At 33.0% G+C, this 15,776-nt stretch overlaps 1 protein-coding gene across 1 annotated transcript; it reads right to left on the minus strand.

Moving 5' to 3' along the window:
- Nucleotides 1-5,092: 5,092 nt before the first annotated feature.
- On the minus strand, nucleotides 5,093-14,005 carry LOC145838116 (uncharacterized). The gene is made up of 8 exons (XM_082945661.1): nucleotides 13,558-14,005; nucleotides 13,321-13,450; nucleotides 12,757-13,125; nucleotides 12,261-12,459; nucleotides 11,233-12,098; nucleotides 10,891-11,030; nucleotides 9,737-9,937; nucleotides 5,093-5,629 (listed from the first exon to the last, which is right to left on the minus strand). Exons 1-8 carry the CDS (start codon nucleotides 13,978-13,980, stop codon nucleotides 5,438-5,440), a joined length of 2,520 nt encoding a protein of 839 aa, XP_082801787.1. The 5' UTR covers nucleotides 13,981-14,005; the 3' UTR covers nucleotides 5,093-5,437.
- Between the last annotated feature and the right edge of the window lie 1,771 nt (nucleotides 14,006-15,776).

A 15,776-nucleotide genomic window follows, 5' to 3' on the forward strand; every position in this document is an offset into this window, starting at 1 on the left:
ATGAAAAAAGAAACAAAGTACTGATTTAAAAACATAACTTATGCAATAAAATCTAACTTTTATATCTAAATTTGTTATTTTTTTTAAAGACAGAACTATTACACTGTATTTTTTTAGCAATTTTATATTTAAATATGTAAAATAGTTCACCTAACATTTAATAAGATGAAGCTTAACTTGTAATTTTGTTTTTCTTTTAAACAAAGACGTAGATAAATAAGTTGAAAATAAAACAATTAAATTTTTTAACGCTGCAGAGCTACAACCCTTAAAATCTTTTTGTTTTATCTATTTTAATGTGTTGCCTTTGTAGCAGAAAAAAAGTCTTAATATTAAAAAAAGCGTAAACAAATTACTATAAATTAAACTAAGAGAATCAAAAACACACAAATGTCATTTATTTGACTTTTTTTTTTCTCTGGCAAGTGATATACTAATTACAGATAATAAATGTTTAGAATAATTTTTCTTAGTACAAATCTATTACAATTTTAAAATAAGCCTCCGTGTTTTTTTAGTGGATACAGTTGTTATTAGTCCTAATAGAACTAAAGAAGAGTTGCCATGTTTATAATCGAATGCTTTTATTTAGCCATGACAGAAAATCTGAGAAAGTTTCTGCTGTTTAAAACACATAAAGTAACTAATTAATATGATTAGAAATAATAATGTGCTTTGTTTAGTTGCAGTGTTACTAGTAAGCTAAAAGTATAAGAAAACTTTCCTGGTTCTAACAATATTTCATTAAAAAACAAGTAACTTTCACAAACTAAATTTCTTTGATAAAAAACTTTTGAATTTAAAAGATTGTTCAGTAACGAACCAGATAAATATGATAGTTACAAAACGTTATGTTTAGTAAACATTATTAGCAAAAATAATATTTTGACAATCTTCATCCAAGATACTATGCGTACTGTACATCTAAAGTACAACTGCCAAATAGATTTCAGCTACTGTAAAAAAAAAATAATTTAAAGGCTCCAGCAAGAAATATTTACAAAATAATGATATATCTTATATAAGATAATACTGTAAATTATCAAATTCATACGGAAAATTGATAACGTATTTTTTCGACTCGTTAAAGCGCTAAGGTTGCAACTAAACAGCATTCAACAACTTTTGAAATTTCGTTTGATGTTTAAAACTTTAAAAAACATTTAACTTAAAGTTTTGTGCTGTAAGTTTCCATTAGATGCATAACAATTTAAATAATAAATAACAATTTTTGATTACTATATATTACTCTAGTTTTGGTTATTATTTTCTACATGTATAACTAGAAAACTATGTTTGTTGCTGCTTTTATTTCAATATACAAAATTTGTTATAAATATTTTTATGGAATAATAAATAGACAAAAAAGGTACTTTTTTTACTTTGTATAGTTTCATTTTAAGCTTTTTTAATGGAAATTTTGTATTGCGTAAAAGATATCAGTTATCAGTGAACATTTAAGTTCGCAGAAAATAAGTCTTCGTAACTTATTATAGGTTTTTACAGCACAGGGTTTAAAAAAACTACAGTAAAACATAAAAATGTTAACAAACATATTGATTAATTATTTTAAAAGTAAATATAGAAACAAAAAACAATCAAACAGGTATTTAAAAAAAATCTTACAACTTTAATGAACTTTTAATCAATGATGTTTAGAACACTGTAAACATAATTTTTTTTACAAGCTTTTTTAACCTGCACATCAAAATAAACTAACACAAGCACATGTTGTAATTGTTTAAAGTTTATATTTTTCAACAAATGACTTAGCCTCAAGTATTTGAAGTCTGGAAAAATCTCTTCCAACTTCACTAATAACTTATTTTTATCTTTTTTATAAAAATCATTGAAGTATTCCATTTTCCTTAACAAAATAAATGACATTTTGTTTCCTTAAACAGAGCACTTTTAAAAAAACATAATTAGAAATACTATACTAAATCAAAAATTACTACACAATGATTATCAACTTTTGTAAATCATTATAAAAGATAAATTCTACGTATACACTTTTTCGCCTTAGATTAGATTATTTAAAGCTTTGTTTGAACTTAAACTAATAATTTAAAAGCAAGGCTACTTGATTGTTAAAAACTCTTGTGACTAAAAAAAACTTTTTGCTATCATTGCAAAAGAAAGTAGAAAATCCAAAACATAAAAAGATTAATATTTTATACCCTAGGTAATTTGTAAAAATATATTTTCGTTACAGCAATATTATATGCTGATTATATGCTTTTATAAAACAATTAGTTTGACCTTGAAATTTAGGTCATATGCTAAAAATAAAAGGAGAGTCATGATAAAACTAACAAAAAAACAAGTTGAAAAACAATCAAAAACAAAGTTAGTAGTAGATTAAGCAAATAATTTTTTTATGTCTAAAATAAAACATTATTAACAATGATTAACAAGGAAGTTAAATTAAATTTTTAAGAAAAGTTTTATTTATACTATAAATGGTCATTAGCTATTATAAAGTTGGATTCCACATTGTAATAAAAATCTTCAATAAGTTTGATATTTTAATTTGAAAATCATAGCAAATAAATAAAAAGTAAAGTAATCTAGTGCTCGAAATATTACGAAAAGTAAACTTCCAACTTAGGTTTTTTTTTAATTTTTACTAGAACTTTAATTTTGAATTTTTTGTTGTTATCTTATTGTGTGCTCTATTATAAAAATTTCCATGTTAGTAAAAATACTATATATGATTTTTGACTTGTTTTTTTTTATTATTTGCGCAACGCGCGTTAAATTGTTTTTTTTTTCAATCACTGATGTACTTGTACACAGTACATTTAATAAAAAATGTTTTTTAAAAGTTGAATTAGTACAACCTGTTAAAAACTTGAAATTTTCTTCACAAGTTTGCTACTTAAAATTAAAAATAGTTTTTTTTATATGCGTATAATAGATTAAAAAAAGTTTGTTATTAAAAGAAAAGTTTAGATTACTTAAAAAGAAACATCTGATAAAACAATTTTAAGTACTTTAAAACATTGATAAGAACATCAAAACCAAAACATAACTTTTTGTTTTCTAACATTATCTTCACTGGTCAAATTAAAGACGGTAAAGATTAAAAAAAATTAAACAAACAACTTAAATCTGATTTTTTTTCAACTAGAATTTAAAAGTCTTTGTTTTCTATCACGCTACCTTAGTACTGTGGAACTTTGTCAAACTAGATTCAATTTTTAACAAGTAGTACTGTTTTGTAGCACAAGTGGAACAGTTTTGAACTAGAAAAAAGTACAACTTTAATTAAAAAATATAATGTACAAAGTAGTCTTTTTTTGTGTTAATTTTTTATATTCAAATTTAAATATAATTCTTATTTATTTAAAAAAATATAACTTTTCTATCAGTTGTTGCAAGTTTTAACAGCTAAGCAAGACTGTTTTTTTCAAGGAAAGTCTTAAGGTTATAAAACAGCAAAATACAAATTTTAATAAATATTTTAAGAGAACTTTACGAAATATCTTACGCCTTTAATAAGTGAACGTTTTGTAATTTGGTTTTTATGACTTTTTTCCAAATAAATTTTTTTAAATTCACAAAAAAAGTTATATCGTCTAAAAAATAGCTTATTTACTGTTTTAAAATCAACGTAATTGTGTAGTTTTTTAGATAAGTTAAACAAAGTATGACAGTTTTATAATCTTTTTTTAACTGAGATGTTTTTTAACTTAATTATTGAAGCTACTTCAGCAATAAATTTTTTAAGGTTAGAAAAAAAATTCCAAGCATTTATAAAAGCTATTTTTTAAAGATATAAAGTCATAGTTGTTTTGCTTTAACCAAACAAAACAACATTAATAAAATTGTTTAATAGGTTTGTTTTCGTAAATTAGGCGACTAAAAATTAGTTTTAACTTGTAAAAAAACAATACTTTTGTATTATATACTTTATTATAACAAATACTGAAGTCAACAATTATTTTATAAACAAAAATTAAAGTTTAATGACATTGAAAGTCTGAAATTGACAACGTATTTAATAAACATATTATTTAACTTTATTGAATGCAAAAAGCGTAATAGTAAGTAAACCTCTGCAATAGTTAAAAAAGTAGTAGTTATTTATAGAAGTGCTACTTACAACAATGCAATTACTTTAAGAAAATTAAAATAATTGTTTGTAGGCTTATTTTAAATACAAATAATGCAACTAGCTAATTTTTTATGAATAATTTTACCAAAATACTAATTATAGCTATAAATACATACAATTTAGCTATTGCTTTTTAAGTTAGAGATTTTGTTACTTATATAAAACCAAATATCTTAAGTCATTCTTTAGTTTTTTAGTTTTTTGAACTGGGTTTTAGTCGAATAGCATGTATAGAGTTTTGTGCAAAGCTTTATAAAAAACAAATAACAAAAACGCCCGCCTAACTTGCGTTCACATTATAACTCAATTGCAACCGAGATTGTAACTAGCTGCTTATAACGAGAAAAAAAAAAACTTTAAAACTTTTTCCTGCGTTATTAACTTCAAAAAATTTATTCTTTTTTTTTATTAGTTTCTTGATAAAAATTTTATGGTTAGTTACTTTTGTTTTTGTAAGTTAGAAATTAACTTTAATAATATTAAGTAATTCATAATTTATGAAATTACTTTCATTATAAAGTAAAAAAACGAAAAAAAACATGTATTGATAAATTTATTTAAAAACTTCAATTTATTTAAAGCTATGTTAACAAAAGTAAAAGCAGAAACTCTAACATAATTCAAAACAGCGAAATATCACCCAAGCAGCTACTTATTTATTGCACTCTAAAAATAAAACTTTTATTTTACTTGTAATTATAAGAAGTGTAATTTTGATAGTACTCCGGTGTAAATTTTGAAAGTTTAAACCAAAAAAGTGTAAATAAATAATAAGTTAATACGTAATTTTAACGTGTAAAAACAAGTTGAAAGAAAGTTTAAAGTATTTACAAAACTATATCACGCAATGAAATGAATTAAGAAACAAATAACCAAAAGAAAGGAAATGGAAGTAATCGATGATCAAAGCTACAGAAGCTATTTTTGTTTAACTTTATTTAAATTTTCACTCAAATGTAAAAAAAAGGTGGAAAACAATTTACAGTAAAGTTTTCAATTTGATTCATTTTTTTTTAATCAGAAAGTTTGCAAAGTTAGAAGCATTTTATTTAATTAATATCTATTAAAACGCGTGACTATAGTCGAATATTTCTGAAAATCAAAGTAACGTTTGTAGTTTGATTTTATCATTTTCAAGACTAAAACTTCAAAAAAGTTCAAAAAACTCGCTTGTTAATTAAAATTTCAAAAACATTAATAAGTGTTCAAAAATATAGATTTAATCGTTTGCTAACAAAAGACCCTAGTGAAGTAACTTCACTGGAATATAGTTTGTTTTTATTCAGTTTAATTGTTAAAAATTTCAAATGTGTAATTTCAATCGACGATTTCCTCCAGACGGTCCAGCACATTGGGCGACTTGAATATCTCGGGGATGTCCTGGTCCAGCTTGCAGATGACCTTGTAGATGACCTTCTTCCACGACGGCTCGTTGTCCTTGCCCTGCTGTATGGCGGCGTAGAACTCGCGCAGCGACGTGTGCGTGATGCTCAGGAAGCGGTCCGGTACCTGAAAAATAATTCAGTTTTAATTGACTTGCTTGTTGGTGTTGTTAATTCAAAGAAGTTTATTTTTAATTTTTTTGATTTAATTTTTAATTTCTTTCATTGTAAAACAAGCAATAACGATGACTAAAACTTATTTTGGAGCTTTTTTGTTACCACACATACACGTTATGTTTAATAAAACATGTAAACCATGTTAGAGTGATTACTTTCACACTTTCAGCTTTCAAGATTTGCATTTTGACTATCAAAAATTTCTGCTGCAACTTCCTCTTTTACTAATTAAAAACTTTTCTGCCGCGAACAAAGGCGGCTGATTCTCCCCAAGCGATCGCTCGCGCTGACGGCCGAGCTTGCCCTCACCGCCAGACGCCGCGCGCATTAGCAGCAGGAAACTTTCAACGAGGCGCGGGTCAGCGCGCGAAACGTCCCACAAGTCAGCGCGAAGTTCTTTGCTTTCAGCGCGCGCGGAAGCCGCAGACTTCGCGCTGAAAGTGCTGTTTTTTTCTGTTCATTAACTTTTCATCGCGTCATCAGGTGACAGGCTGAAGCTGCTCGGTTGCCCTGGTGACAAGCAGCCGAGAAAGGGTCGGCGCTTCGGGCCCGCCTGCCAGATACTTGTCACCGTAATGCGCCGAATCGCTGCTTGCCAACCGCCAGCGCGTTTCCATTGTCACCATGGCAACTCGAAGCGCGCGGAAACTTCGAAGGATCGTCTGTCGGCTCGGCTGAGCGTCAATATCGCGCGGTTGCTGAGAAGCCGAGATGCCAATTCTTGAAAAGTGACATTCTAACATCGAGCTGGAAACGCGACGCTGCTCCTTTGCAGCGGTGACAAAGTTGGCACCGGTTCCTTTTGCGCGATCGAACGGAAAACTTGCAGAGAAAAAAGCACCTTTAATGCGACGCCGAACCCGAAAATTGAAAATTGCGCGTTGAAACCGTTGAAGTGTGTTTTTTTATTTTAAACTTGTTAAGCTGCTAATCGGTTGACAGCTGGAAGTGTGGACGTCTTTCGAGAACATTCCTGGACCGCTTCCCGCAGTTTGTCGGCTCGCAGCGATCGAGCCTTTAAGCGGAAGCGTTTTGCCAACGCGATAAAAACGCGATAAAGACGAATCGATAAGCGAAGCGAGGTCCAACTCTACGACATTTAGCATTTCCCAAAAGACGAAGCGAAAGTTTCAAGTTCGATTTCGCTTGGTGCTTTTCGAACTAAACTTTGAGTTTGATTTGTAAACAAAACTTTAAATGTATCAAGCTTTTATTTTGTTCGTTAATACTTTCCGTTTGTTTTAGGATGCGTCATAGCAAATTAAAACTAAAACTTTAATCTAATTTAAAAAGCTTTTCTTTTGTTTGTCAAAAAAACATTCTCACTTGTTTAGTTTTTTTTTTCTAAAAACTCGTACATTTTATTTTGCTTTTTTTGTTAAAAATTCAAAAGCTCACGACCCTCGAAAAACTCTTAAATTTTCGAGCAGAATCGCAACGACGTTCGCGACGACGCTCAAGACATTTAAAAAGTCGCGCGCCGAAAGTCAACTGACCCGAAATGCGAAAAGCTTCTTTCAGCGCTCGCTGCACACGCGGCTTGATAAGATGCGACACTTAATCAATGCATTGTCTCCATTCCAACTTGCCGACACTTTCGCGCTTCTGCTAAACTTCGGCCTATTATTACGTCAAAATAAACGCGCGACTAATGGCTACAAGCGCAGAGTTTAAAGCAAGAGTTGAAATGCGCGTGTCGAGCCAAAAACATGTTGCTAATTGTCTTTGCTTTTGCGTTTTTTTTTTTCCGAGTTTGCATGTAAGATGCTTGGTAGAAAGTTTAAAATTAATTAAACAGTGTTTGTTTTTTTTTTCAAATTATCACGCTAAAAAGCTTACACGTTGCACAGCAGATGTAACCGCTGCACTTGAAACAACAATGAAGCAAAACGCTGAAGCTCAAATCATCTTGATCAAGCGAATGGAAGCGACTAGCCACTCAAACGAGCAGTTATTAAAAATGAATGCAACAATCAACTGCGTTTCAAGTGCGACACCATCGATGTGTTTCAATTGTTTCAACGCGCGCTCCAGTTCGACCCGTTCTTTTGAGGTTTGTCTTTTTGCTGCGCACTCGAAACATTGCCGTCGAGGTTTAAGAAGAGAACAAAGAAATTTCGACTTTGTGATTGAGTGTGATGCTCCGTTTTTAATGGTCAATAAGAACAAGACAATGGCAGAGATGATATCGATTATGATTTTATTCCGATTACTTGTCGCTGGGTCCAAAGGACCAATCGAAGCACCCGTGAGAATGCTTGAAAGCCCTTCTGCAAAATCACGGGTAAATCTGCTACAAAAGTTTGTAGATTAATGTTTGGGCATCGGATGATTTCGTTGTTCGCAGATGAGTGTTTGTAAGGACGATTTTATTGATTTGCGGTGCTTGATTTATGCGAAAATTGATAACTTGGAGTTTTGTGTTGGCCATTGTTTGTGTGACTTTAAGTGTGTAATTTTGTGCTCGATTATCGATCGCCTTTATTTCGTGAAAAGATGAAACTGTTTTGTTTAAAATTAAATTTTTACTTTTGGTTAAATTTGGATGATTTTGTTACGTAAATTAAAATGTCGCCTTGTCAGTAATTAGAAAAAAAATCTTAAGAAATTTGAAAATTTGCGCACCAATTTTAGATTTTAAAACAAGCTAAGAAAATAAGTAACTAACTAAAATGTAAATTTAGTGTAGATTAAGAAAATTATATTTAAAGTTATAATAAAAGAAATTAAAATCAAATATTGAAAAAGAGTTTTACTTACAAGCGAAAATATTTTACAAAAGTTTCTTTAACTCTAATGAACTTTTGTTAAGTGTTATTATAAGTATTATATATTAATATACTAAGCATTTTACAAAAAAAAAATTTTGTTTTGCTAACTTATAACAAATTGTCAAGCTTCTTTACTACTAAACCTTCAAAATTAAAATGAAACACTTTCATTTCAAAAATGTTTATAAGTATAATAAAATATTTTAAGTTTTATGACTTGAATATACTTTTATCATTTGTAAGCTTTAGCGAAAACTTTAATGTTTTTTTAGTGCAGTTTAAGATTTAAATACTTAAGTTTTTACATGGAACATTTTAGCATTAAATGCATGTTTATTTTAATGGTTTTATTTAAGTTTCCTTTATATGTTTAAAACGCGACAATTTTGTGAGTATAAAATTAGAAAAAGGTTTCAAATTTAAACTTAAAGTATGCAATAACTAAACCTAAAAAGAAAGTTTACAAATTGAACCTTTTTTTTTTAATTCATCGAAACAGATGTGACAATGTACTCTGCTAAACACCCGTCTCGTCTGCTAACAGCAGAGTGTTGCAAATTAAATTTCCGAAATTTAAATTAAAAAGGGGGGTGATGGCAATTTCTTAAGAAATTCAAATGAAGCACAGGCGCTTAAGCACTCTCGACCGACAACAGCCCACCTGACCGGCAACACTCGATTTTCACACGACTCGTTACAAGGAACACCTACCCACTGAAACCTTTCAAGTTTACTTTCTTTTCTTCCCCTGCCCACTCGACAAGCCACTATTTACCTTCTCTCAAGAATAAAGCGTATTATTGACAATTAGCAGCGAATGGTCGCGGCCACTCCAGCAGCTTTAAGATTTCGTTTTCTCACTGCGGTTTGAATTGAACGTGTAAAGGAGAAGGAGAAAAGTTACAATTGCACTCAAGGTTTAATTTTGGACTTCTTCACAGACTCTAGCTTGTAATTAAATTATATTGTATATTTGGTTGGAGTGAAAAATTCGTGATGTGTGTTTTTACGAGAAAGCTTTAGAACTTTTAAAGAAAAAAAAATACCTTATGCTGACTAGAATACTTTGAAAAGAAAATGTTTTTAATTTTTTTGTTGGCGTGTGCTTAAATTAGTAGTGTTTAATTTGATTCTATTTAAACTTGCAATTTTTTGTAGCGCAAATATAAATTAAATTACAATACAAATCACAAGCAGTAAATAATAAAATTCCTTAGTAAAAAGAGCTTAAGGAAAACGTTTCGACATAGTTTTTCATTTGTTCACCAACGAAATGCACGACTCACCCTAAACTCGTTGCTCTTGTTGTAGTGGAGGTTTAGCGCGCGAAACAACTCCCCGTTTCTGGTCACCTGCAGTTGCGGCACCTCGCACAGGGAGGCCGTCTCGGCGAGCGCCTGCCTGGCGAACTTCTCCATCTGGATGTAGTAGAACTCCCTGAAGTTGCTGAACCACTTGATCAGCTGGGAGGTCGTCGCTCGTGTAAACTGAATTTTGAAAATAAAAGTAATATTATAAAAACGGAACATAAATCTTAACAAAGTTTACTATTTGATGTTAAATTGAAGCTTATACAGCTTTTAGGTCATGTACATGATTAAAAAAGTTTAAATTGTCAGAAAAAATGCGTGAGTATAATAAAGTTCAGCGCAATGAAACAGTTGTTTTGACGCATTCAAACTCAAGCAATAAACTTGTGTTTGACATGAAATAACAAATTCCGATCATTAAACAAGGACTGTTAAAAAAATTGCAGTAACCAAATACGCTTAAGTATATAAACTACTTTATCTGCCCTTTGTGCAAACAACGGCAAGCAAATAACTTTTAAGCCCGTACCAGCGCGTAGAAAGGCAAAAGCTGCATTTTGTAACGTTTCAAGCATTTGTTATGAGAAGCCGTAAAAGGCGCATCAAAGTGGCATTCAAGTCTCTCATAAAGTTTTCGCAAACAGATAAAGCAACGCAAACACACACACAGCGATGTGCAAACAAACAAAATCAAATGTGTTTGTATGACAGTAAATATCTTATTGCAACCATAACACGCTACTTTGCACGTTATGCAAGCGAGTTCTTTAGAGGAACAAAAATTTTTTGTTGTTTCGCTGAAGAGTTTTCGCTGCGAAATGGCAGCCAGAGGCAAACGTCAAGCGCTGGCAGCGACGACGAAAGCAAAAAGTTGCAAATTGCAAGGGAAAAGAAAGACTTGTGCACCGAGGTTTCGCGTACGGAGCAAACTGAGACTTTGACCTTGGTGACAAATGTTTAATCGGGTGCTTAGCGATAAAGATAAAAAGATAACGAGCATTCTCAAGTGTTGTTGTACATTAACAGCCAGTTGTTTGCATGCAGTATTAAAAAATAACTTATACACAAACAATAATTATATGCAAATTTTAACTTTTAAAAAGGTCATGTTTAAAAATACGAGTACTTACTTTAACATCTGAGAAGTAAGTCTTCAGAGTGTTGGCGCTCGGGTACCTCGTGTAGAAGAACATCAGTTTCGCTTTCTTCAAATGCTGTGGGGTCAGACCTTCCTGGATTGATGCTGCCGAATACGGGCTTATGTCATGCGCTGTGGCGGAAAAATGTTTTATTTTTAGTTTAAAGAAAACTCTATTTTTTAATATCCTTTTAAATCTTGTCCAGGTTAATTTAAATTTTACTTTGCGCTTATGCCACGCGTTGTTGTAAAAAAAAATACTTTAATACAAAACGAAAAGAAACTACTATAACTTATCACAGTTTAAAACAAGCTTTTTAATTTTTAGTTTTACCTTGTGTCCGCTTGTTCCTCGGGTCGCAGGTGCTGATCCTGCCGGACGACGTCCTCTGGCTCATGTCCACGCCCGTCCGCACCTTCCGCGGGTTCAGGAAGGGGTTCTGCGGGAAGCCGGGCACCAGACCCGGGAAGGCTATCTGGCTGCTGAGCATCGAGGTCTGGGGCTGGGCGGAGGTCGACGGCATCGACATGGGGAACAGGAAAGGGGGAACCCCCCGCCTCATGAACGGGGGTAACTGTGTTGGGAGGGAGGGTGTGACCGAGTTGTTGACGTTCGTGTTGCTGCTGACGTCAGTCGTCTTCATCCTGAACTCGTTCAGCGGCTTGAAGTCCTGGCCCTGGCGTTGGGGCCACAGCAGGTTGTTCGCCTCGCCCCTCTGCAGCTGCTGCTGCTGGCGGACCAGCTCGGCCGCGATGCTCGAGTACTGCTGCCACGGGTGCTGCAGGCCCTGCAGGATGGCCTGCTGGGCGAAGTTGCTCGACGAACCCAAGTCGTTTCCGGAATGGGTAATCCCCATGAGCGAGCGCGCCAAGCTGGCGTCCCGCTTGAAGGGGCCCCAGAACTGAGACGCCGCCTGTTTGGCGAAGGAGTTCTCGTCCTCGGCCTTGTCCTGCGCCGAGTCGCCGCTGTCGCTTGCGGAGTTGAGCGAGGTCACGGACTTGGGCGAATGGTGCACTTCGCTTTTCTCCTGCTGGGCCTCGGCGTTTTGAACAGGCTTGCTGCAGCTCTTTTGTTCGGCTTCGAAGTCGTTTTTGGCATGGTGGTTTTTTGTGGCGTCGTCTAAGTAGCTTTTGCTTTGGGCTGCCTTCGATTTCAGTTTGTAGTTTTCTTCTAAGTTGACTTTTAACAGATTGATGGATCTGGAATTAGTTAAAATTGTTAAGATTAAAATTAACAAGAAAATTTTTCTCTTTAAATTATCCATTTATAGCTTTTATTCACATATTTGCACCTTCTTTATAGAATGAAAATCAATACAGAGGTGTACTGCTAAGGTTTTTACTTTAAAATTTTCAACTAACTCAGCTTTCGGCGGTTTAGCAGCTTCGACTTCGTATTTGAAAAAGGGCTGGTGGTTTGAGGTGTTCATGGCAAAACTGCTGTTGTTTTCGCCAAGTTGATTTCGCGCAGCGCTTTTCAACGCGCTGTTTGAATCTTCGCTGCTGACAGCTGCCTTGCACTCTGCTATTTTTCTCTTTGCTTTCTTTGAGCTCGGTGCGTCTAATAATAGAAACTGCTATTAGCAAAAAGCTTTTTCGAAGTGCGAAAAATTCTTAAAAGCATATCACTGGTATTTTTTTTTTACTTTTGGTACGTTTCTACTGCAAAGCTTTTAAAGGTTATGTGAGGTAATGTTTTACCTTTTATCAAAACAAAGCACAGTTTAGAAAAATAACAAAAAGCAAACTTCATTTTCAACAGCTACACAAAAATTATATATTTTTAATATACCAATAAAATTAGGTACTAACTACAGATTGAAATCTTTAAACGCATGAATGCAAAACAAACACCCACCTTGCTTGCAACTGTTCGCCGATTTCTCCCTGACGCGCTGCTTGCCCCTGCCGCCGTCGTTCCTTCTCACCAGCCTCTCCAGCAGCCTCCGCACCGACTGCTCGGCCACCCTCTCGAACGAGGCCATCATCTCCTTCTTCAGCGTCTCCACCAGCGCCCCGATCTCTTCGTCGTCGGACTCCTGTTGCGCGTCGCTGACCGCGTCAGCAGGTTCGTAGCGGGCCTTCTTCGACCTGCTGCACGGCTCGGCGTTGCCGCTCGACCTATCCAGGTGCTTCTTGAGGCAGGTCAGCACCGCCTGCGGGTCCTCCGCTTTGCTCGCGCCGCCCGGCAGCACCAGGTTCATCGCGTCCTGGTTGTGGGAAAAGTCTGAAAAAAATGCGAGTTGAGTGAGAAAGGTTTAAACTGTTTAACTAGAAGTAGCATAATAAAGTGACTAATTAGTTTATTTTGAGCAAAAATCTGAGTAAAAATCTTCATAATAAAACAAAAATCATAAAGTTTGACTATTGTTTAATATTTTAAATAAAAACTTTAAAAAAAAACGTTTAAAACTCTCATTACCTTTTAAAACGTTGAAGGCGAATTTGTCCTCGAACACGTTCTTGCTGTAAGCGTTGAAGGTGGCTGTCTTCCTCAGAGCTTCCAAAGTTTTCTCTTGCAGGCTCGTCGCGTCCGTCTTGAAGGAGTTGTTCTGTGTTGGTCATAATTTAATTTAAAATTAAAAATCTAAAGCTGTTGTTATAAGTAAAAGTGAAACAAATACAATTACAAGGTTTCAGTTTACTTCACGCCACTTACGGTTTCGTACGACGAAAACAAGTTGTTGCCGTTCACGGAAGAGTTGTCGCGGGCCATTATGCTGGTCACGATGTTTTCCACCCTCTCCCTCTTCTTCGTGGACTCCTTGCAGTCGTCTCCTTCCTTGCCGCTTTCCCCCTTCGCACCCGCCTCGAAACTCCTCATCGGGACGGCGCCATTTTCAAGCTTCAGCGCTTGAGCGTCGTTGAACTTATTGCTATCGTGGGTTCGATTGGGCGAGGGAGTGCCGCTGGAGTACTTTAGGAGGTTTTCCTCCGGTTTTCCGTCGTCGTGGGGGCCCGGGGAGTTGTTGGGCGAGGAGTCGTGGTTGTCTTGGTACTGATTGGTTGGTTGGAGGAAGGATGTGGCAGCCTGTTGGCTTTCCATTGAGCACGAGCGATGTCCAGACATTAGCATGGCCATCAAAGTAAATTTGTTTGAAAATTTCAAATCTGTTTTAATTTGCGCAGGTTCTAAGAATTTTCGTTATTTTAGAACTAGTTACTCAGATTTTGAAAATGTGTGCTTATTTGAACGTGACTAGTTCGGAAGAAAAAAGCTTTAAAAACAAAAAAAAAATTAATGATAGAATACCCTTACTGCTATCCATAAGAACATTTATTAAAAAAAAAAACAACTTAAAATTTAGATGATTAAAACAATATGTTTAGAACCAAAAGTATTTGTTGTGTACAAAACAATTGCTTTGATAATTTGTTTTAGTTTTTAATTAACGCTGTGTTTAAATTTTTATTAAGCCCTCTAGTTAATATTTTATTAAATCGTTTCAACTAGCTATATCTCATTCGAAAAACGTTTTTGTCTTTATGCTTTAGTCAACAAAAAATAAAAAAAATAAAGTTTTGAATTTAAATGTTTTATCTTATAATAAGTATTTAATTTAGATATATTTGTCTGTTTGAAGGTATACAGCTATTGCCAGTTCTTAACTTAGTTTTTTTAATTTTAAGATTAGATATTTTTTCAAGATTACTCAAAACTAAAACTCTCATGTTTTTTTTTACAAGTCCGTTGTTTGTACAATGTACATTTTTTGAATTTAATTAAATTACTCAAGGTGGAAATATTTCTTAATATCTAATTATTTCTTAATTCGACAATGTTTAAAACAAACGTTTAAGCCGTTTAAAATGAATAAATAAGTATTAACGTTATCTATCCAAAAGCTTTGTAGCTGTTATGTTTTAAACATTTTAAAACTGAAGTTTTTTTGAAAATTTGTTTAAACTATAAATAAAAATCTTAAAAAGCTAGGAAGTGTTAACGTTTTTAGTTATAACTTTGGAATCTAAGTATGTAATATTAGACTTGTCATAAAATAAAAAATCTCAAAATAAAATCTAGGTTTTTGAATCTCACTAGCAAACAAAAACTCTATCTCAATATAAATCAAAAATTGTTTGAATAAAAACAACTGCATTTTAATTTTCACTTGAAATAAATTATATATTTTTTGAAATACCAGTAAACGACAGTATCAAAAGTAAAATATTAGGCAAATCAAGTTTTTTTGAACCTCAGTGCAAAATCACATTTTGCAAGCATTTTTATTAACGCGATTGATTACTTAATGAATTCGTAATTATCACTGTCGCTTATATATGTACACGAAACTTCCTCTCAAATCTAACAAAAGTTTTTCTTTCGCCACCTTATTATAGCTGCGACAATAAGGGTGGTGAGAGAAAAGTGAGAAAGCGCATTGAGAGGGGAGCGCAGCAGTTTTGAAAAATATCAATTAAATGTTACACTGGTTACTTGAACTGCTTTTTCATTTGAAACATTTTTATTACTCTTCAAAAGGGTGGAAAAATATTTGTGTTTTTTATTTATTAAACATGTGTAACAATTAAGTTAATATTTTCATGTTTGTATGTATATAGCTAAGAATTGTTATTATTGATATTAGGAAGAGATGCATAAACTACTTTCAACAACCTTAGTATGTATAACTTATAGTTTATAAGCATAATTTTCTAATAAATAAGCAGTGGTCAATAAAGATATGATGATGTTTTTTTCGATAAAAAAAGAAAAATTATTGTCTTACATTGATTTATTTTGATTTTTAAGCTTAACTAATCATAAAACCAATGAATAATTGCTTATGTCCTAAATTCAACTGTTGTTTTTTTAATAGGAAAATTTGTAAATTTTATTTACTTCATTAAAAGAAACTTGTTTTTTTAAACAGTTTG

The sequence above is a fragment of the Thalia democratica genome, chromosome 6 (genome assembly GCF_965202585.1).
Source record: "Thalia democratica chromosome 6, ktThaDemo2.hap1.1, whole genome shotgun sequence".
Taxonomy (NCBI): domain Eukaryota; kingdom Metazoa; phylum Chordata; class Thaliacea; order Salpida; family Salpidae; genus Thalia; species Thalia democratica.